General features: G+C 47.6%; 1 protein-coding gene across 1 annotated transcript in view; it reads right to left on the minus strand.

Annotated features, from left to right (window-relative positions):
* Positions 1 to 1,800: 1,800 nt before the first annotated feature.
* The window catches only part of LONP2 (lon peptidase 2, peroxisomal), a 162,867-nt gene continuing 143,090 nt past the window's right edge, over positions 1,801 to 21,577 (minus strand). Inside the window, exons 11-13 of the mRNA XM_068260949.1 lie at positions 11,244 to 11,451; positions 7,666 to 7,856; positions 1,801 to 4,514 (exon numbers count right to left, since the gene is read on the minus strand). Coding sequence (XP_068117050.1) covers positions 4,293 to 4,514; positions 7,666 to 7,856; positions 11,244 to 11,451 — 621 coding nt within the window. The 3' untranslated portion in view covers positions 1,801 to 4,292. The remainder of the gene's footprint in view (positions 4,515 to 7,665; positions 7,857 to 11,243; positions 11,452 to 21,577) is intronic.

A 21,577-nucleotide genomic window follows, 5' to 3' on the forward strand; every position in this document is an offset into this window, starting at 1 on the left:
ACGGCGTTTACATTCAGTTAGCCGGGCGCATTACATACAGTTAGCCGGGCGCATCCGGCGTTTACATTCACAGTTTTGTGATTGAAATTAGCAACAACAGCGCCACCTGCCGGATGCGCCCGGCTAACGGATAAGTACCAACAAAAATAAACATGGGGGAGTGATCAGACCCCACCAACAGAGAGCTCTGTTGGTGGGGAGAAAAGGGGGGGGGGGGGGATCACTTGTGTGCTGTGTTGTGCGGCCCTGCAGCTTGGCCTTAAAGCTGCAGTGGCCTATTTTACTAAAAATGGCCTGATCACTAGGGGGGTTTAGCACTGCGGTCCTCAAGAGGTTAAACTGAGCAGAAGTGGAATTTCTGTGTTAAACATTTAGCGGTGAGTGGAGAAGCCAAGAACACACTGAGCTGTTTGGCGGGGAACGCTGGTCCTTCACATGCCAGGCAGCGGATAACGTTTTACTACAAGAGTCACAGCTTTAAAGTGGAAGAAAACTTTTCAAATTATTTTCCAGACAGTAAATCCTATTAGCACAGCCTATAAAAGGGAAGACTAATGCTATTCCTATTGTGTGACAGGGAAAAGGGTTTCCTTACATTCCCGGCTGCAGAAATGGAACTTGTATTGGTAGAGATTTGGGAGGACAGCAGATAGTAAACGATAATAACCTAAGAACCATACATTCCCAATGCATGTGTAGGAGCCCTAATTTCTGACATTGCACTATGCCACGTGAAGCTGGCAATAAATCTTACTTCCTGCTTTGTGCAAACTTGCGCACCAACGGGAGGGCGTTAGGCTTCTAACGTCAAACTTGTATGCTGTTGCCATGGTTTTCAGGAAGTTTCCTCACGATTTAAGATAAACCATAACATCAAACAACTTGGCGGCCGTTTGACCATCTGATTCAGTGCCTCCAAGAGCAAATGCTCTTGGAGGGAAATGCTGGCAAATTTCTGGCCAACATGCTTGATTGGGTGCACGGTGGTAGCGGCGTGAGATAATTGTGAACGTCTAATGCAACAGAAACCCTCGCCCGCTGTGACCCCCCCCCCCCTCACATTCATATTTTACCCGTTTGGTGTTGCAGCCGTGTCAGGGCTCCTCTTCCGGATTCACCCCCCGCGTGGTTGCTGGCGTATCACACAAGGGTGTGTTTGTGTTGTTACACATGCGCCCCGTGTGCAATGCGTCGGGAACAGCGTAGGGCGCGGAAGAAGAGTCCGGACACAGCGGCGTCAAGAGGCCGATTTCCAAAAGATTTCATGCCGATTATGGCGGCCTACAAATCTCTCTCCGATCAGAGAAAAATCTGTCTATTGGTCGGTTGGCCGCCAAAAATCACTAGGTGTATGGGCACCTTTACAATAAAGAAAACAAAAATGAACGCAGGCAAGTACCCTTATAGCTACTCTCTGCCGATTGCGGCTGATGTGCTGTAAGGAAACCAGAGTTTGATTTGTAGAGATGAATATATTTTATAGACACATCATGGCAACAAAATTTGATTCTTCTATACATCTATTCTGATGTGGGTTTCTCTGAGAGATCAACATATAATTAAAAAGTACAAACACTGAGATTTAGTAACAAAGTTAAGGTATGTAAACACGTCCAACTTTTCCACCAAGTTGTTGTTTGAACGATAAGTTGGACGTGTGTATGCGTTGTCAAGTGACTGATAACAGCCGGTTTGCCCGATCTGCATAGCTGATCCATTCGTTCAAACGACTGTCAGGTCCGTACCTGTGTACAAACGACTTCTAGTCGTTTGTCCAATTAATAGACATTCAAACATACAGTCATTTGATGAGTCGTTTAATCCAGTTAATTGTTCTATCCAGTCCATTGTCCATTATCAAGTTGGTTAAACAACATTGTAAATTAGCATATCAGCCGCTTTGTTGGTCAGTGTGTACAGGACGTTTGAACAACTTGTTGTTTGCACTTTAAGTCGTTCAAACGAACAGTTTAAACGACAATCAGGCGTTGGCCCTGTGTATGCACCTTTACTGTTACAAGGTTTATCTGCAATTCATTCTTCCTGCAGGTCTAGATATCAAATTCAGTTTTTATCTTCTTACATTGATGTGGGATTATATTCACAAAACGAAAATTTCACTAACTACACTTAGTTACATAAAAGAACATTTGACAGTGTTTCCAAGTACTCCCTGTGTGTAAAAATATTTACTTTGCACTGCAGAGAGCAGTACAGGCTTGCTCATTTCTGAATCGTTAGCAAATGTAATCATTGCCAGCTCAAGCTCTTTGCCTGTGTCTTGTAATAATAATCCGACTTCACTCTAACCCCCTCATTAACCTTTTCGGGACCGCCTCTATGAGATCCTACACCGCACTTGTGGCTGTTCTAGCCTGATGCGGCGTAGGATCTACGCCGGCCCGCAGTTTCCGCTCCCGACGCGATCGTGCGCACCCGGAGGGGAAGATTAAGCTGTCATATGACAGCCGACATCTCCCCCGAGTGATCAGCAGCCATCGTGTATGGCTGCTGATCACATGATCACTACGATCGCAGTCGGATCGTAGTGATCAGTTTGACAGCTGCGGCGGCAGGGGGGGGAAAGAAGAGGATCCACTCACCTCCCTGCCGTTCCAGCGACGATCGGCACCCCCCTCCGCTCTGGCCGGCATCTCCGCTCCGTCTGTCGTCAGCGCCGGGTCCCGTCTTGATGACGTCATCAAGCCGCGACCCGGAACTGATCGTCAGACAGAACGGAGATGCCGGCTGGAGAACAGGGTCCCGTGCGGCTCATCGCTGGAGCCTGGAAGGTAAGTGAAGGCTGCTGGCAGAAGGGGGGGCCCAGGCCACCATGGGGGAGACACAAATCCAGGCAGCCACAGACGGGATCCGGCCGCCTGACCCCCCCAAACGCGCGCACCCCCTTCCTGCGCAAAATGCCTGGTCCTTAAGGGGGGGTAGGTGGCCGGTCCCGAAAAGGTTAAAGGTGTCCACGGTACAATTTTTTCATCAGATGCGATCTTCCAACTTAATTTTTACAATCAAAAGTAAAAATCCAACATTTGGATTGAATAAATTTTCTGTTCCGATCTACCATAGAATCACTTTACATCGATTTTTGGCTCACACTATGCAGTTTTCTGCACAATTTGATCATAAAAATTATGTTGAAAGATCGCATCTGATGTAAAAAAAAAAGTACCATACAGATGACCATACTGCTGAATAGACACATTGCCCTGGCAACAGCTGAATAACTTTAGCAAAGAAAAAAAAGAAGAGAGTCAGAGTGAAGATACATGAAGAGAGGGTCTCCTGGCCGGCAATATTTACATTTGCCGATTAGCCAGAGATATGCAAGCCTGTACAGGTCTCTGCAGTGAAAAAGAATGTTTTTACACACATAAAATGCTTGGGAAAGCTGTCAAAATGTTTTTTTTTAAATGTAAGTATGAGTGGTCACTGAAATATTAGTTTGAGGAGTATAACCTTACTGTAAAATCAGTAGTGGTGAAGACAATATTATGGCAGCTGCCATTGTGTGTTTTTTGAAGTGGAATTGAATGTGTTTACAATTCTTGTCCATAATGTGCTGATCCATGCAGATGCTGCAGGAGGTCTATTTTATATATATATATATATATATATATATATATATATATATATATATATATATATATATATATATATATATATATATATATATATCTAAAGCTGGCCACTAACGGTCCAATTTCTAGCGAAAAATCGTTCGAGCGATCAGAAATTCTGATCGGACGAAAAATCGTTCACTGCACCATCAGCTAACCAATCATTGCTTCCTATCTATCACGACCACCAAGAAAATCCAAATTTTCGTTCCACGAAAATTAATTTGGGCGACATTTTTTTCACTCGTTCATAAACGATTGTGTCCACCAATAGAGATTATTTACAACCAATCCGATCAGAATTTCTGATCGCTCTAACGATTTTTCGCTAGAAATTGGACCATTAGTGGCCAGCTTTACCCAAAAATGTCTCTTATTCCAGTCTTTGCCCCCTCCCCAGCCCAGACGAATAACAATTCAACAAAGACAGCTGCCATTTACATCTTCACACTGATTTTTCTTTTAAATCTAAAAATTCAAAATATATTATTTCTATAATTATTATTATTTCTATAATTTTGAAGGTTAATTTTAGCCCTTCCTCGCATGACGATTAGTATCATTTGATACCAGGAATCTGGCGTTAGCTGTTGGGATTCGTCCTGGATTGCAGGAAATCCGTAAGGTGCGGAAGTGATTTGCCAGCGATTGGACGCACTTTCAGAGTTTGCTGTTCAGCAGCTCCTGCCCGGCTTTCAGCGAGAATCCGCCATCGAACGCTGCGTTCAATACGTCCTCCAGTGCAGCGGCCAGAATAAAGTTCAGATCTTGTCTGACGTTAGCCGGGATCTCTTCCAGATCCTTCTCGTTCCTCTGTGGGATGATCACTCGCTTCAGTCCGGCTCGGTGTGCCGCCAACACCTTGTCCTTAATGCCGCCCACCTGCAAGGAGGAGGTGATCGGTTAGATCTGGCCTCAGGAGAGCTCGTTTTCTACACAGAGGTTTAACCTACCCACAGACAGATCGTGTAACACGCGACACAACGATCATTGCTCCATCTATCTTTCCAGATATCTGTGCAATGTGCTATGAATGATGTGATGTGTTGACTGGCGATACGGTAGATGATCTGATCGTTAAACAATGTGGAACGTGCAACAAGTGTGATAGACTTCAGACACATTGTTTAACTGGTTCGTGTTCTACGTTTTTTACCTCTTAAAGGAGTCATCAGGCAAATGACATGCAAGACAATTTACTTACCTGGAGCTTTCTCCAGCCCCTTGCACCGACTGTCCCACGGTGACAGCTCAGTTCGCAGCTGCCGGCCCGGGGTCCCCGCACAGCGCAGCGGCTGACCTTGAGGACGTCCTTACTGCGCCGCTGTCAATCAAGCCCACGTTGTACTTGGCACATTAGTTCTGTGCCTGCGCAGTAAGCCGCAGACAACGTGGCCTTGATTGACATGATGCCTGGCGAGACACCGTGCGGGGACTCCAGGCCGGTGGCTGAAAGCAGAGCTGCGGCGTGGGACATTTCAGCTGCAAGGGGCTGGAGAAAGCCCCATGTAAGTAAATCGCCTTTCATGTAATTTGCCTGAAGGCAATTGTCTATTCTGTGAAGATACGAGATGTGCAGCACCTGAAACTACGGATACTGGAAGCCTGTGCTGGCATTTCTCCAGCAGTGTTGCTATCAGTGTGTGAAGAGTGGGAGAAGAGGGTTGCATTGACAATCCAACACAATGGGCAGCACATTGAACACATTTTGTAAGTGGTCAGAAACTTGTAAATAACTCATGAAAGAATAAAGTTACGTTAAAACCAAGCACACCATTGTTTTTCTTGTGAAAGTTCCAAGAAGTTTGAGGTCACATGACTCTTCCTATTGAAAAAACAAAAGTTGGATTTAAAATGTCCGACTTCGTGGTCACCACCCATTTTAAAAAGTTTCCCCCCTCACATATACTAATGTGCCACAAACAAGAAGTTAATATCACCAACCATTCCCATTTTATTAAAGTGTATCCATATAAATGGCCCTCCCTGTATTTCCGTGAGGGGAGTTACACTTTAATACAGACAGGCTGCCCACTATGTTTCCCCTTCTAGAAATATTAAGTGGGGCTGGGAAGTGAGATGCAGATAATGTTTTATGTAAATTTATGCAGCTGAGACCAGCATTTGATTGGTCCATTTCCATGCTGCAGAAATTTGCATTAACCACCCTAGCGTTACGGACGAGCTCAGCTCGAGTGGATAGTTCCGGCTAGGAGCAGTCTTTTTTAACAATTTTTTTTTAAAACAAGTAGCTAACACTCTGCTAACGACCCACACTTGCTAGCTACATGTTGTATCCGCACCCCGACGATCTGCCGGTACCAACCGCGAAAAGCCCCCCCCCCCGAGACGCATAGTGCAGCTTGGCCAATCACCACCTGGCTGCGCTATGGGGTGGATCGGAACGCCGCATGATGTCATGACGCCATGTCCGATCGTCGCCAAAGACGAAAGAAGCCAAAACAGGAAATCACGTTCAGCGCGGGATCACGGACGCGTAAGTATCGCCGGAAAAAAAAAGGTATACAGGGGGGCTGAGCCAATGGGGGAAGTCATGCTAGCTACATGACAGAAAAAAAAATATTGAACACCCCCCCCCCCCCCCGCAGGAATTAGAACGCCAGGGTGGTTAACTTAGCATCAACGCTTGGAATTATTAGCATCTTATAAGTCATACCTAATAAATAAGTCTGATTTAGGGCCGGTTCACACGAAGGGTAAACGCAGCGTTTTTGGTGGCGGATGAAAACGATGTTTAAAAGGGATCTACCGCCGGCTCCATTTAATTGCATGGAAGCATTTTTTAAAGGATACCTTAGCTGAAATGTAAATCTAAATATGAGGCCCTGTGTGCGTCTGGGGAGGTGCGCATAGGCTTCCCGCCCCTCCTGTAGCCCGGCGTCTTCTATGGTTCGCCTGCTGTGCCTCCCGTTCTGAATATCCTGGTCGGCGCCCTTTGACCCGGACATACTGGGCTGCGCATGCGCAGTGTGTCCTATTGGGCTTCCTGTGATGGTTCTCGACGGTGGAACGCTCATGCCAGCCAGAGGACATACCCTGCGTGTGCGCACGCCATCGGTGTGCAGGGTCATCGGCAGCCCAATAGGACACACTGCGCATGCGAAGGCCAGCATGTCTGGGTCAAAGGGCGCCGACCAGGATATTCAGACCGGGAGGCACAGAAGGCGAACCATAGAAGACGCCGGGCTACAGGAGGGGCGGTAAGCCTATGCGCACCTCCCCAGACACACACAGGGCATCATATTTGGATTTAAATTAGCGCTAAGGTATCCTTTACACTACGAGGACAGCAGTCGGCGGCGTTTGTGTAAATGCTGCGGTAGATCTCGTCTTGGCCATTACATGTTTCAACTGGACGGGCTTCATTCGGGCGGTCCTGTGTCCGCCTAAAGACTCAAAATGCGATGATGGAACAGTGAGAACCGACGCCGAATGCATCGTGGTAGCAGCAAAGCATTGGTTGTATGAGCAACCGCCAGCCACCCGTGTCAACCAGTCATCAGGAATGTGTCTGGGGAAACTGTTCTGTGGTGGCATAGGTGCTTCTGATTGGCTGCCGACAGGGCCGGTTCTCTCATGAAGCAAGTTGAAACATTTGCATCAGGTGCAGAGATTACAGGGGCAGCATGTTTGTACTGTGTTTACATTAACAGCCTGCAGTCAGAGCAGGAGGCGAAGCAGGAGGAGAGCGAGGTGCAGAGGTCATGAAAAGCAGCTTGTTGTGCTGTGTGAGGAGTCTGACAGTGGGTGAGAAGGGGGGAGGCAGAAGAGCAGCAGTGTTTTGTTTAACTTGCACAGCAGAAGGGTGGAGGTGGCACTGCTGTCCTGACTGAGGAGGAATGGAGTGGCTGAGGGATCATTCCATTTCTGAGGGGGAAGGGGCGCATCCTTACAAGTTTGCCTCGGGCAGCAAAGAGTCTAGAACCGGCCCTGGCTGCTGAGGCTGTAGGCACAGTTCTTATTTCAGGAGCTGAGGGACGAGGTCCACAGTCTGGCAGACACGGAGACTTACTGGCAGGACGAGGCCTCTCAGGGTGATCTCCCCGGTCATGGCGACATCCGAGCGCACCAGCCTGCCGCTGAAGAGTGAGGCCAGACAGGTTACTATGGCGACGCCGGCAGACGGTCCATCCTTTGTGACAGCCCCGGCTGGGAAGTGCAGATGGATGTCGGTGTTGTCAAGGAGATCAAAGCTGCCGGACGCTGCAAGAGAGATCACATCAGCAGCAGACAAGAGGACCTGTCGTGCACAATCTGCAGAATGTACAATCCCTATGCCTAAGACCAACCAATCATACAAGGTGAGAAACCCTGAGAGAGAGAAAATTGGGTTTTGGTTGTCCAATTTTTTTTTTTTTTTTTTAGAAAAAAGTACTTAAATAATTTCTGTAAGATATTAGCATTGGTGGAGAGCACAGGAAATAGTTATTTGGTGTTTTGCAGTGTTGGATACATCTTTGTGGCAATGGCTGCAGTTTCTGTCACACACATGGTGAATATAATGGTGTGTTGTAAGGTGTGACACCATCCCATCAAATGTTACCGTCTGCCGGTGACATTGTGCACTGATTGCTGCCTTTATAAACAGCAGGATTGTACAAACCTCTGATTGGCCTCCAAAATGACAGGGAAGCCAGTGATTGGTCAGGAAGCCTTGGCTTATTAATAGTTTCGCTGTAAACAAGGTGAACCCATCAGAGTATATACACTAACACAATGAATGCCACTAATAGTGCCACTCAGCCTCCTGATCCTAGCAGCCTCTTACAGGAGCCCCATTATAGCCTTAAAGGGAACCTGAAGCGAGTAAAATGATTTAAAATATACACATGACGTAGCTGCAAATGAATATTATATACTAACCTCACCGTCAGTTTCTCTCAGAAGCTCACCATTTTCTGCTTACAGTGATCCCTTCCAGTTCTGACAATATTTTGTCAGGAGTGAAATATACCAGTTGCTGTCAGTAATACTGTATATCAGCTGATGTCAGTTACAACTGAATGAGCAAGGTAATGTCCATGTTTCCCTATGGCTCAAGTGGGTAATATTACAGTTGTGCTGACCAAGAAGCTGTTATGGGGGTAATGGCCATTTTCAGTATGGAGGACGGAGAATTCCACTGATCACAGTGGACAAACAGGACGCAGGAGAGGAGAAAGGGATTGATGAGAGGACTACATAGGAGGTAAGTATAACGCGTGTATGTTTGTTTTGACTTTTAATTTTCAGTTCAGGTTCCCTTTAAGGGGCTTTGGACCCTTCTATGGATACGAATGTGGAATATATGCTGATCTCTACTTGAAAAACAAGCTTAACTATCACTCACAGTAATTCACTTTTTGCTTCGTCTCTTGATGGTCTGTGGCGCTTATCATCCCTGAGCAGGTGTTACCGATACTTCAGCACATACGGAATGTGTAGGACAAGTGATTAAACATTCGCTTTGTAAAACAAGAGCTGAAATCAGTTAACCGCCTCCGGACCAGCAGCCTCTGAACCTCCAGACTAAAAATCTACTCCGCATCACTGAAAAGGTTTGGTGTTTCTTTAACAGTTTCACAGCGTCAGAACTTTGTTTTTCTTATAGAAGTCTCATTGTTAGCTGCATTTTTAGCTAAGCTCCGCCCCATCAAAGAAAATTGCCCGGGCTTTTTTCCCTGATGCTGTGCAAAGCATAATGGGATTTCCTATGTTGTTATTCGCATTGCCTAGCAACTGGGAGGGGTGATCAGCACACAGGACAGTTGGAACTGTGTCTCATGCTCCCTGTCACCCTCTTTCAACCAAAAAGATGGCTGCCCTTATGAAATCACAAACCTTTGCCTGTTCTTTTAAAACAGGGTGGTAAAAGATTATATTACCTATCTATTTTAATTAACATAACTAATGTAACTTAATGACAGTATGTTTGTTTAGGCTGAAGTTCCTCTTCAAGGACCAGAGACTTTTTGGTCAGAAAACGGGGCTCACCAACATCATGACCTGCCTTGCACGCCCTTCACGCCACTCTCCCGTCACTGAGGATGTCATTATGACACCAAGCAGAGCTTCATGAGCCGGTCTTGAGCCGATTTTATTGGCTCCTGACCCTGAGCCAATCACAGTGATCACAGGGTTGGGAGCCAATGAAATCGTCTCCTGACCAGCTCACGGAGCTCAGCTGTCAAACACACAAAACGGCATGTGGGCTGCAGTGGTTGGAGAGCGGCCCGATTGGTGGGAGCGTGCAGCGGGGAAGTTGAAATCTAAATCCTGACAGGGATAACAGGTCCCAAACAGGGAGCAGATTTCTATTAGCAAGGTCCGGAAGCGGTTAATTAAGCATGTATAATGCATTTTTTCTGGCCTCGTGTTAAGAAATTTGAAGTACACTATCACTTTACAGAAACATTTTATAGTCATCTGCCCATCATTTTTCTATGAAAAATTACTACTCAATCAGCTTCTGCTTTCTAAAGAAAAAACCTTCCCCTTTGTCCTGTGTTTCCATTGCCTGCACAGCTGGTCCTGTAATTCCCTTCAAAGGTACAGGAGTCAGCAAGTTTCTTCACAGTAGGGTTTAAAGGAATACTATCGATACCCAAGTGTTGTAAAATGGCAATGTACAAATAATGTCTAAGTAGCTGTGTAAACATTTTCCTACTTTTCATGTTAAATATCAGAGGCAAAAGCTGTAATTTATTGAGGATAGAATTTAGCTATACTGGGACAAATCAACTGCAGAAGGGGTGTCTGCTTCAATGCACAGCCAGAGTTGCATAGCAGACTACAGAAAGCAAATATCAAACTCTGAAAGCAAAAACAGTATGAAAAAGCTGTGGCAATTAGTTACATTTCCTCTGCTCTCTTCAGACAGGTCAGTCAGAAACACAGGACACAGGAGCTGCAGCTGTTGGGAGCTCTCTCTCTCTGTCACACACAGAGCTACACATAGAGTTAACTGATCAAGTGTGAGGGGAATTTCCCCTCTCCTCATGGCTCAGTCAGCCGTCAGTTTTGGCGTCAGTAAACTTTGAATGTATTTTGCTAACAGTAAACAAAGAAGTTGCTACTAAAATCTATACACCAGTACTTAGCAGCACTTCCCAAACAATTCCTGTGTCAATTGAAAAAAATATGTGAATCGATAGTATTCAGTACAAGTTCAGTGCGCATGCTCAATATTGGTCGCCATGGAAACGGACTGCAACATTACTTTAGTACTGCAGCAAGCAATAGCCAAGTGAAGTCCAAATTCCTCCCGTCTCTCTGCTATTGCTTGCTGCAGTAAATGTGCAGTCCCTACAGAGAATGGTGCACCCCTTAAAGAGAATGGTACAGTCCTTTTTCAGCACTTCCTGTGCTGCTTCTGGGCATAGCAGTTTTATAGGGCAACTGCGCATGTGTCCAAAACCAGCTGTTTTATTATCAGAGACTGAAAGTTCTATTGCGCATTAGTAACGCGCCCCTAGCGTGATGACGCGTGATTGCTACGTCATGACGTTTAGGGCGCTCCAACGATCTGGGGCATACCAACACCACACCGGTTTGCTGTGATGATGCACCGTATATCCGGTTTACTATTGGTCGGCTGCTAATCCTGCTTACCATTGGTCAGCTGATACTTCTTGGCGTTGCTGCGCAGCCAACTGATGGCCAGATGGGCGGACTCCTTCATGACATCACCCAGCTGTCCCGTTAGGGTGAGCTGCCCCTCTCCGTCCATACGGCTGGCCTCCACGAACATGATCTCTCCCCCCATGGGGGTCCAGGCCAGGCCGATCGCCACGCCAGGCTGGTTCAGCCTCTCAAACACCTACGTGGTAGACACAGACACTACAATGAGGACGGGAATACAACAGCTGAGTCATTCTATTCCTACACACATTCTATAAGTGGAACGGTATTCATCGTTGCTCGCTCACGTATTCCGCCGCCGCGGCGGTCCTGATTATTCATGTTCTGAGCACTCACCGTTCTGTTCCTACAAATCCCAGACACCAAAATAGCTCCGGCTTTGTCTGCAGTCTGGGGGAAGAATCACCCGCCTGCAGCAGTTTAATTCATTACCAACACATGAATTCCAACACATCACATTCTGTACTGCAGACTGAGCGCCAAGCGTCGTATTGCCCATCCTCTGAGCCCAGACATGAATGCTTCCTAGTCCATTGCTGGCGTTTATTTATATCTGTCTGTAACCTCTGTGATCAGCTGATGTCAAATAAATCCCCTTTAAAAGTAGCTGTTCAGGAGCCACCTACTTCCTGCAGCACAGACTGAGGAGCTGCAGGCAGCTATCCCTTCAGAGACCTTGGTCTGTGCCCCGCCCCCTTGCCAGGAATCCTTGGCATAGAACAGGGGTCTCAAACTCAATTTACCTGGGGGCCACAGGAGGCAAAGTCAGGATGAGGCGGGGCGGCATAAGGAATTTCACTGCCCGCCCCTCTCACTCTTCCTTCACAGAGAGGGGCGGGGAGAGGCGGCGATCCGTGCGGCTATTGACGTCAGGAGGGGCAGAGCTGAAGCTGAAAGCTCTGCCCCTTCCAGGAAATGCCGGCGGATTGCCCCCCGGGCGATTTGGGGGCTCTGTAGCCCTCGTTTAGCGGTGGGGATGCGGCGGATTACTTGGGAGCACTGAAGCAAACTATAAGGAAGCTTTTGCCCGCGAGGGCCACAAAATATTGTATCGAGGGCCGCAAATGGCCCGCGGGCCGCGAGTTTGAGACCCCTGGCATAGAAGAATTCTCACTGGTCCAGATCAGTGGACCAATGAGGAGCACACAGGCTGGAGATTTGATTATGCAAATACCAGGGCTCCCTTTCAGATCAGTATAGTGGCAGTGCAGACAGCTGTTAGGGCTCGTTTCCACTGGTGCGGCGTGCGTCTTGCAGATGCACGCCGGCACTGAGCGGGTGGGCGGGATCGCAGGCGAATCCCATGAGCCGTGCCATGCACGGCTATGGGATTCGCAGTCTCTGCCGCGAATTCTGTGGGGGGTTCTGGCCGAATCGCTCCCGCAAGCGATTCCGCCACAGTGCCGTCATCCCCTATGGCAGAGTTTCCCCGTGCGATTCATGTGCGGGGAAACTCTGCGGAATCGCTGCGGAAACCACGATAGTGGAAACTGGCCCCGTTCAGACTATAGGCCTCGTTCAGACTATACGCGCTGCCGTGCACATTTTGGCAGCGCGTATAGTGTGCGACACGCAAGAACGGTAGAAGGGCATAGACAGCCCTTCTACCGTTCCCATCATATGCGCTGCGTGGCAGCGCGATTGCGCTATCGCGTGCTGCACGCATTTTTGGGAATCGCAGCGCAGATCCCAGAGCGCAGATGGCGTGCGATCGGACGCAATGGCATGCGATCGGACGCGTTGCGTTCCGATCGCACAGCCATCTGCGCTAAATGATGTGAAGTGGTTCTTCTTAGGCCTAAGTGGTTCACCTAAGTGGTTCTTCTAGCAAGTTTTACAATCATTTATTTTAAAAGTATCCTTTCAAAGTGTTCTTACTTTCACCATGGGTTGTTATTAGATATATGGGGGCTTATTTACTAAAAAGGCATTCCATATTGGTGGGATGAAAGTGAAAGGGGGAGTGTTCTTCCTCCCTTGAAGAGTACCACTGATTAGCAGCTGCCACTGTGCCAGCAGCAGTAACAGCCTCTGGTTAGCAGCCGCCACTGTGCCAACAGCAGTAACAGCCACTGATTAGCAGCCGCCACTGTGCCAGCAGCAGTAACAGCCACTGATTAGCAGTCGCCACTGTGCCAACAGCAGTAACAGCCACTGATTAGCAGCTGCCACTGTGCCAGCAGCAGTAACAGCCACTGATTAGCAGCTGCCACTGTGCCAACAGCAGTAACAGCCAGTGATTAGCAGCCGCCACTGTGCCAGCAGCAGTAACAGCCACTGATCAGCAGCTGCCACTGTGCCAGCATCAGTAACAGCCACTGATTAGCAGCCGCCACTGTGCCAGCAGCAGTAACAGCCACTGATCAGCAGCCGCCACTGTGCCAGCAGCAGTAACAGCCAGTAATTAGCAGCTGCCACTGTGCCAGCATCAGTAACAGCCACTGATCAGCAGCCACCACTGTGCCAGCAGCAGTAACAGCCACTGATTAGCAGCCACCACTGTGCCAGCAGCAGTAACAGCCACTGATCAGCAGCTGCCACTGTGCCAGCAGCAGTAACAGCCACTGATTAGCAGCTGCCACTGTGCCAACAGCAGTAACAGCCACTGATTAGCAGCCGCCACTGTGCCAGCAGCAGTAACAGCCACTGATTAGCAGCCGCCACTGTGCCAGCAGCAGTAACAGCCACTGATTAGCAGCCGCCACTGTGCCAACAGCAGTAACAGCCACTGATTAGCAGCTGCCACTGTGCCAGCAGCAGTAACAGCCACTGATTAGCAGCCGCCACTGTGCTAACTGCACTTGGTATATGTTTTTTTCCCGTTTTTTCCCATTTGGCAAAATGTCACCGGCATAGTGTACCTAATGGCAATCATCAGAAACTGCATTTCATTTTGCTAGTTCAGCCCCCTAGCACTCAAGAATGGGGATATGGCCCTTGGCCTTTAAAGTTTGGCCACCCCTGCTATAGAGCCTTCCCTGTCCCCCCTCGGTCCAGCGTTGCCACCCCCGGCAAAGCTGTTCCACCAACTGGTTGAATACACCTTTGTGAGCCTCCACCACTCGTGTCCCCCGGTGCTCCTGAAGACAGGCGGCTCTGTACTGCGCATGTGCAGGAGCGCAATCACGCACCAGCTGTATTGTACTGGTGCTCCCGAAGCCCGAAGGCAGCAACTTCATTGGGTGACAGCGCTGGAACTAGGGGGACTGGGAAGGCTCACTGGGATCCAGAGCCCTCCCTTTCCATAGGTATCGGACTTCACTACAAATTTGCTTTAAAGTACAGCTCCAGTGAAAATAATATAATAAAAAAAGGTGCTTTATTTTTACAATAATTATGTATAAAGGATTTAGTCAGTGTTTTCCCATTGTAAAATCTTTCCTCTCCCTGATTTACATTCTGACATTTATCACATGGTGACATTTTTACTGCTGGCAGGTGATGTCACTGGAAGGAGATGCTGCTTGCTTTCTTTGGCAGTTGGAAACAGCTGTTATTTCCCACAATGCAACAAGGCTCCCACAGTGTGATGTCAGCACCATGGTCCTGACATCACACTGTGGGAGGGGTTCCACCACAATATCAGCCATACAGCGCCCCCTGATGATCTGTTTGTGAAAAGGAATAGATTTCTCATGGGAAAGGGGGTATCAGCTACTGATTGGGATGAAGTTCAATTCTTGGTTACGAAGGCATAACTCTGCCAGTCACACGGCAGAATCCTCCCCATTAATGTATTTCCCCAGCGCTGTGACTGATTCTCTTCATGTTATTGTCCTGCCACAGCAAGTCAATACCGGACTCCTCCACAATGTGGGACACTCACAACATGAGCCCCGCAGGAGGAGGAGAAACAGGCCGCCCCCAGTCACATTACAAAGGAAGCTCTTTCGGATGTAATTGTTGCTGCTTAATCCGCTTACTAGTCTCAGTTGCATCACTGGCCTGCAGACAACCTCGTTGCTACAACATGTCTGGCCGGTGTCACTCAGCCTCAGACTACACGTTCCCTCGACAAATCACACCTGTCTGCACCACAGAGACTTCGCCCCAAACACATCATACTTCTCTGCACCAGATACCAGGTGTCCCGAGTCATCTCATGGTGTCTGTCTGGCCGAAGTCTGAATAATACCTGCACTGACTTATCCAGCGACCCCCCCCCCCCCCCACCTCTGTATAATAACTCTGCATCCAGACATCCAGGGACCCCCACCTCTGTATAATAACTCTGCATCCAGACATCCAGGGACCCCCACCTCTATATAATAACTCTGCACTTAGAACCATTTTAAGTGCAAACAACAACGACTGATTAAACGACTTGTTGTTTGAACGTCTATTAAGGTGCGTACAAACGCACTACAAAAGGCAACGACGGGTCCGCCGGACCCTCCCGCTGGGCGTTTTTTTAGCCGACAGTAGCACGTGTGTACGCGCTGTTGGCGGACTGATAAGGCTGTTTCTGAACAATCCGCTCAGCGGAACATTAGTAGCAAAGAAAATATTCTCATATTATTATTTTTAGTTAAATAGTTTTTTTTTTATAACATTGCATCATTCTCTAATATTTGCAGTTTACACACTACTAAGCATTCTAATTAATTTTACAGAGCAGGCTTGTGAACTATTAACCTGTCCTCTGCAGAAAAAAAAATAATACAGTGCCAGACACTTGAGATAATAAGCTTCAGAATACAGAGCTCTCTGTGACTTTGAGGCTAATTTCACACCAGGACGTTGCGTTAGAGGGGGCGTTAAGGTCGCATAACGTCCCCCTAACGAAACGCCTGGTGGTGCTGGATCTGGACGTCAGAGTGAGCCGCGTTGTGCAGCTCACTCTGGCGTCAGTGATGCGCACTCTTGTGCGCATGCGGCATCACGTGGTGCCGCCGGCCAATCGCCGCACAGGGCGGCCGCTCCAGGAAGTAAACACTGCACGTCACAACGTGCAGTGCATATTAATTAGCCATGTGCCTGGCCGCTCTCCCCTCCTCCACAAGATTACTGCGCATGTGCAAGCAGCGGCTCAGCCGCGTCTAAAGTACTGCATGCAGTACGTTGTCTTGTGACGCAGCGTTACAATGTAACGCAACGTGGGCACTGTGAACAGCCCCATTGATTTTTCATTACTGTGCGGTGGGCTGCGTTATAGGCAGGGATGGATCTAGGGGGGGGCAAGCGGGTATCTTGCCCCAGGCGCAGTTTGTTGAATTCTTAAAAAGGCGGCAAAATGAATGGCAGCTTAGGTGCCAAAACCTGACTTTTAGGCGCCAAAACCTGACCTTGCCCCAGGCGCAACTTGGTCTTGATCCATCCCTGGTTACAGGCTGCTCTAATGTGCGCCTGTAACGTCCCACTGTGAAAGCAGCCTGAAAGTCATGGAGCTCAATGGCTCTTTTGCATAGATAACAACTGGAGTTTCTTAACTCTTCCTGTACTGGAGACCGTATTAGACTCATATCTCTACTCCTAATGTTTTATTTCTTAGCTGTACTACACATACAAATCATATCACAATTTTTTTTTGCGTCAATGTCTCTGTAAGGGGAGAATTTGAATGTTTTTTTGGCTGATTGCTATCAAATTCACCTGCATCAAGAGGCTTCAATCTCAGTTTGAATGAGTAAAGCTCCACCCCTTCCGGGTGCTGCAGGATTGAATGTGTTGCTAAACGCTACAGACGCTCCTCCAGAGCCCGGAGCAGCTGAAACATGAAATTAAAACCCAAGTCATGTGACCACAGTAAAGTTATTCCGGATTTTTTGAATGGTCGGGTAATTCAGAGTTTAAAGAGACTCTGTAACATCAAAAATGTCCCCTGGGGGGTACTCACCTCGGGTGGGGGAAGCCTCCGGATCCTAATGAGGCTTCCCACGCCGTCCTCCGTCCCTCAGGGGTCTCGCTGCAGCCCTCCGAACAGCCGGCGACAGACCCAACTGTAAAATCAATATTTACCTTTGCTGGCTCCAGCGGGGGCGCTGTGGCTGCTTTTGCTCCGAAGGAGGCGGAAATACCCGATCTCAGTCGGGTCCGCTCTACTGCGCAGGCGCCAGGAAGCAGCCGCCAGGAGCCGCCAGCCGTCAGAGCGCCTGCGCAGGAGCCAGGAAGGTAAATATTGATGTCATCTTGTACGGAGGGCCGCAGCGAGACCCCCGAGGGACGGAGGACGGCGTGGGAAGCCTCATTAGGATCCTGAGGCTTCCCCCATCCGAGGTGAGTACCCCCCAGGGGACGTTTTGTCGTTACAGATTCTCTTTAAGAATTCATGCTGAAGTGCTGAGATTTCGATAAGATTTGACGTTACATTGAAGGTCTCCCTTCTCCCCTCCGGCTGCACTAATGTGACCAGTTTACTTATTTATCTGAATTTATAAATATCACTGGACTCGGGATGCAGAAAAACATCCACCATACATATTTCATTACAGGCTCGGCGGGGTTGTGCAGGGAATACATTAGAAGCAGCGCGATTGGCCAATCAACTACGAAACAAAATGTGAAAGATTTATAGAGGGCACGGAACAACATGGCAGCCTTGGGTAGCACCGATTAACCCCATGTCGACCAGGAACAGCAAATGCATGCAGACCAATGGCATTGTTAATGAGGACTTTCCTGCATCATTATTGTTTTATTTTTTTATATTATATATATATATATACAGCGCCGACATCTTTTGCAGAGCTGTACAAAGTACATTGTCTTGTCACTAACTGTCCCTCAGAGGGGGCGGGTCACAATCCCTACCACAGTCCTATGTCTATGTATGTATCGTGTACTGCATACATCATAGTCTAGGGCTGTGGTGGCTAACCTTGGCACTCCAGCTGTGGTGGAACTACAAGTCCCATGAGGCATTGCAATACTCTGACAGCTCTAAGCATAACTCGGAGAGGCAGAGGCATGATGGGATTTGTAGTTTTGTCACAGCTGGAGTGCCAAGGTTAGCCATCACTGATCTAGGGCATACATGTCAAACTCTGGCCCGTGGGCCAAATCTGGCCCTTAGAGCCATTAAATTTGGCTCTCAATTGTTTTCCCCACTTTGGATTATGTTTGGCCCACTGTAGACCACCAGGGAAGCCATATGGGGGAGGGAGGGGGAATCACTAAACACTAGGGGACTGTACAGGGGAGGGTGGGTGGCTCTTGACACCAGGGAACTGAATAGAGGAGGGGGGACCACTAGACCCCAGGGAACTGTATAATGGTTGGAGGGGAGACATTAGACACCAGGGAACTTTATAAGGGAAGTGGGTGGCCAGTAGACATTGAGGTTGGCCCGTGACTTGGTCCCAGTGTACAATTTTGGCCCACTTTGTATTTGAATTTGACACCACTGGTCTTGGTTCAATTTAGGGGGAAGCCAATTAACTTATCTGTATGTTTTTGGGATGTGGGAGGAAACCAGAGTGCCTGGAGCAAACCCACACAGACACGGGGAGAACAAACAAACTCCTTGCAGATGTTGACCTGGCTGGGATAAGAACCGGGGACCCAGCGCTGCAAGGCAAGAGCGCTAACCACTGCGCCACCGCTCTGCCTTATATCTACATTATTAGGGCGTATTTCCTCTAGCCGCATGCATCTCTGCATCCAGCTCTCTGCGTCACAAATGGCCACGCCTACCCGCGGTTGTCTTCTGGAAGTTCGGATGCGGCAGACACAGACCATCGGGGGAATCAGATGCGTCCTGCAGAAATCTGCCGCATGCAATCCATATTTTTTTTCTGCATCGAACTGCAGCACTCTGCAATGGAGAATTTCCCAGTCAGTGGGAAGGACTCCATTGACATCCAATGGTTACAACTTCAGTGCGTATATCTGAATTGCAAATTTGCACTTAGTGGAAACGGCCCTTAGCCAACATCATGCATGACAAGTTACTGGGTCAAGTGTTTTTTTTTTGCTTTGCTTTAAAGAGAACCTAAAGTGAGAGGGATAAGGAGGCTGCCATATTTATTTCCTTATAAACAATACCAGTTGCCTGGCAGTGCTGCTGATCTTTCTAGTCAGTAGTGTCTAAATCTAATCTGAAGCTAATCTTGTTAAGCCCAATCTACACGATACGATTCTTTATACGATTCGATTACGATTCTATTTACGATCTGATTAAATCCAACATGTCCGATCAGGAGATTGCAAAACAATGGCAAATCGAATTGAATCGAATCGAATCCTGATCGGACATGACGGATTTAATCGGATCGTAAATAGAATCGTAATCGAATCGTATAAAGAATCGTATCGTGTAGATTGGGCTTTAAAATCCCCTGCTCTGCATGCTTGTTCAGGGTCTAAGGCTAAAAATATCACGCTGGCCATACATCTAGCCCTATTGTGCCCTGATCGACCATCCGATTTGATAATTTTATTGTATAAGATAAAACTCAATGCTGCAACAAGCATGTCAGGCCAAATAGGTCAAATGTATTGATCCCGCAAGCTGGAAAATCTTGGTCCAACCTGGTCGATTGGGTGTGCAGCAGTAACGGTGTGTGATATCACGACGACCAATGAACGGGAGAGATGCCTGCCTGCTGTCCACTCAAATGTAAATATGCACCCCTCCCCGGTTGCCAATGCCATGTAAATCTCAGCTTCTCCATCTGTGGTGACTCCTGGTGTTGTCTGCTGTCTTCCTGGGCGCCGCTGTCTGCCCCGAGGCCACCACATGGTCAGGGCCGGATTTCCTAAAAGGCTCGGGTCTTGGGCGGCAGCAGGGGGTGGCGTGTGTAGATATGTCATTTCTAGCTACGCTCCTGCTTCATATCCCCATCGCTTCAGGTTCCCTTTACAGCCTAGGTTTAATCTACTAAGTTCACCAGTAACTGGTTTTATCCTTATTCCAACAACTAACATATTTTACCAAAAAAACCTTTCCCCTCTGCAAGTCTGCAGATCTATGGACAGCTCCGCTGTCACACAAGCGTATTTTTCTCCTGTGCTCTGAATAGAACACGCTCACGTGGCAGCAGAGCTGTGAGCAGTTTGTGTCATTTGCATTCATGGCATGTAACAGAGAATGATGAAGTGGGCATTTAGGATTCTGGAATTTTAAGCGATTCATGTTTGTATCTTCATTTGAAAATAAAAAATAAAAAATACTCTATTGTAGAGAATTCGAGAAATCGGACAGCATTTCAGCAAAATGTGTTTTTTCCTCATTAGTGTGAATTTCCAACAACCATAAACACTTTTTGCCAATAAAGTTACACATAGCATGAATAATGTATTGTAGTGCATTGCTCATTCTCTGGCATGTATAATAGGCCTTTTCAGGAGCTTTTGTATAGTACAGGCGGTTCCCTACTTACAAACAGGTTGTTTGTAAGTTGAGTCCTGTGTTAAAGTGTACCTGAGATGGGGGATTAGTAAAAATGTATACATACCTGGGGCTTCCTCCAGCCCCCTCTGGCCTGATCGCTCCTATGGCGTCCTCTCCTCCCTCTCCGTTCGCCTGCAACTGGCCCCGGAAAGTCCATCAGTCTGGGTCAGTCGGCGCATGTGCAGTCCGGCCAGGCATGCTCCCCGTCTCGCTCCTGTTGCCGGGAGCATTCTGTGCCAGCGCAGAAAGCTCCAGGCGTCGTGAAACGCTGCGGGAGCGTGCGTACAGCAGGGCCGCGCATGCGCAGTTGGTGCTGGACCGAGGGACTTTCTGGGGCTAGTAGCGGGCAAACGGAGAGGGAGAAGAGGACGCCGTGGAAGCAATCAGGCCGGAGGGGGCTGGAGGAAGCCTTAGGTAGGTATATTTTAATGCTAATCCAACATCTCATGTTCCCTTTACACATGGTGAAACATGGATGAATGATTTACTTTCGGGCAACTCTTGATTTGTTCATATAGTATAAATTACGGTATGTTTGTTTGTTTGCTTTCTATGTGCTTTTAAATTGTTTTAAAGTGACAAAAAACTGCCCCTAGTAGGTACTTACCTACTAGGATTGGGTCAGATTACAGTGAGACCCTCACTGATAAGAAATTCCAACTATAAAACACTTTCCAAGCAGAAAATGGATTCTGAGAGCAGGAAAGAGATAAAAAAAGAGTCAATAGTTCATAGATTTTAGCTCTGGTATACGTCAATGAATGGGTCATTGAGCAAAAACAATAAAACAGTCAAAACGTAAAAAGTAGATTTACATATAAAATAAAACTGTGAAATGTCTCAAAAAGTCATTTTTAGGAGAAGGAAGATAGATACAATAGTTTATTTCATTCGTTTATTTCCACATCGGGTGTCATTTAACACTAAACTCAACTTACAAACAATCTCCAGCACATAACCGGTTTGAAAGTAG

Source organism: Hyperolius riggenbachi, chromosome 11 (assembly GCF_040937935.1).
Source record: "Hyperolius riggenbachi isolate aHypRig1 chromosome 11, aHypRig1.pri, whole genome shotgun sequence".
NCBI lineage: Eukaryota > Metazoa > Chordata > Amphibia > Anura > Hyperoliidae > Hyperolius > Hyperolius riggenbachi.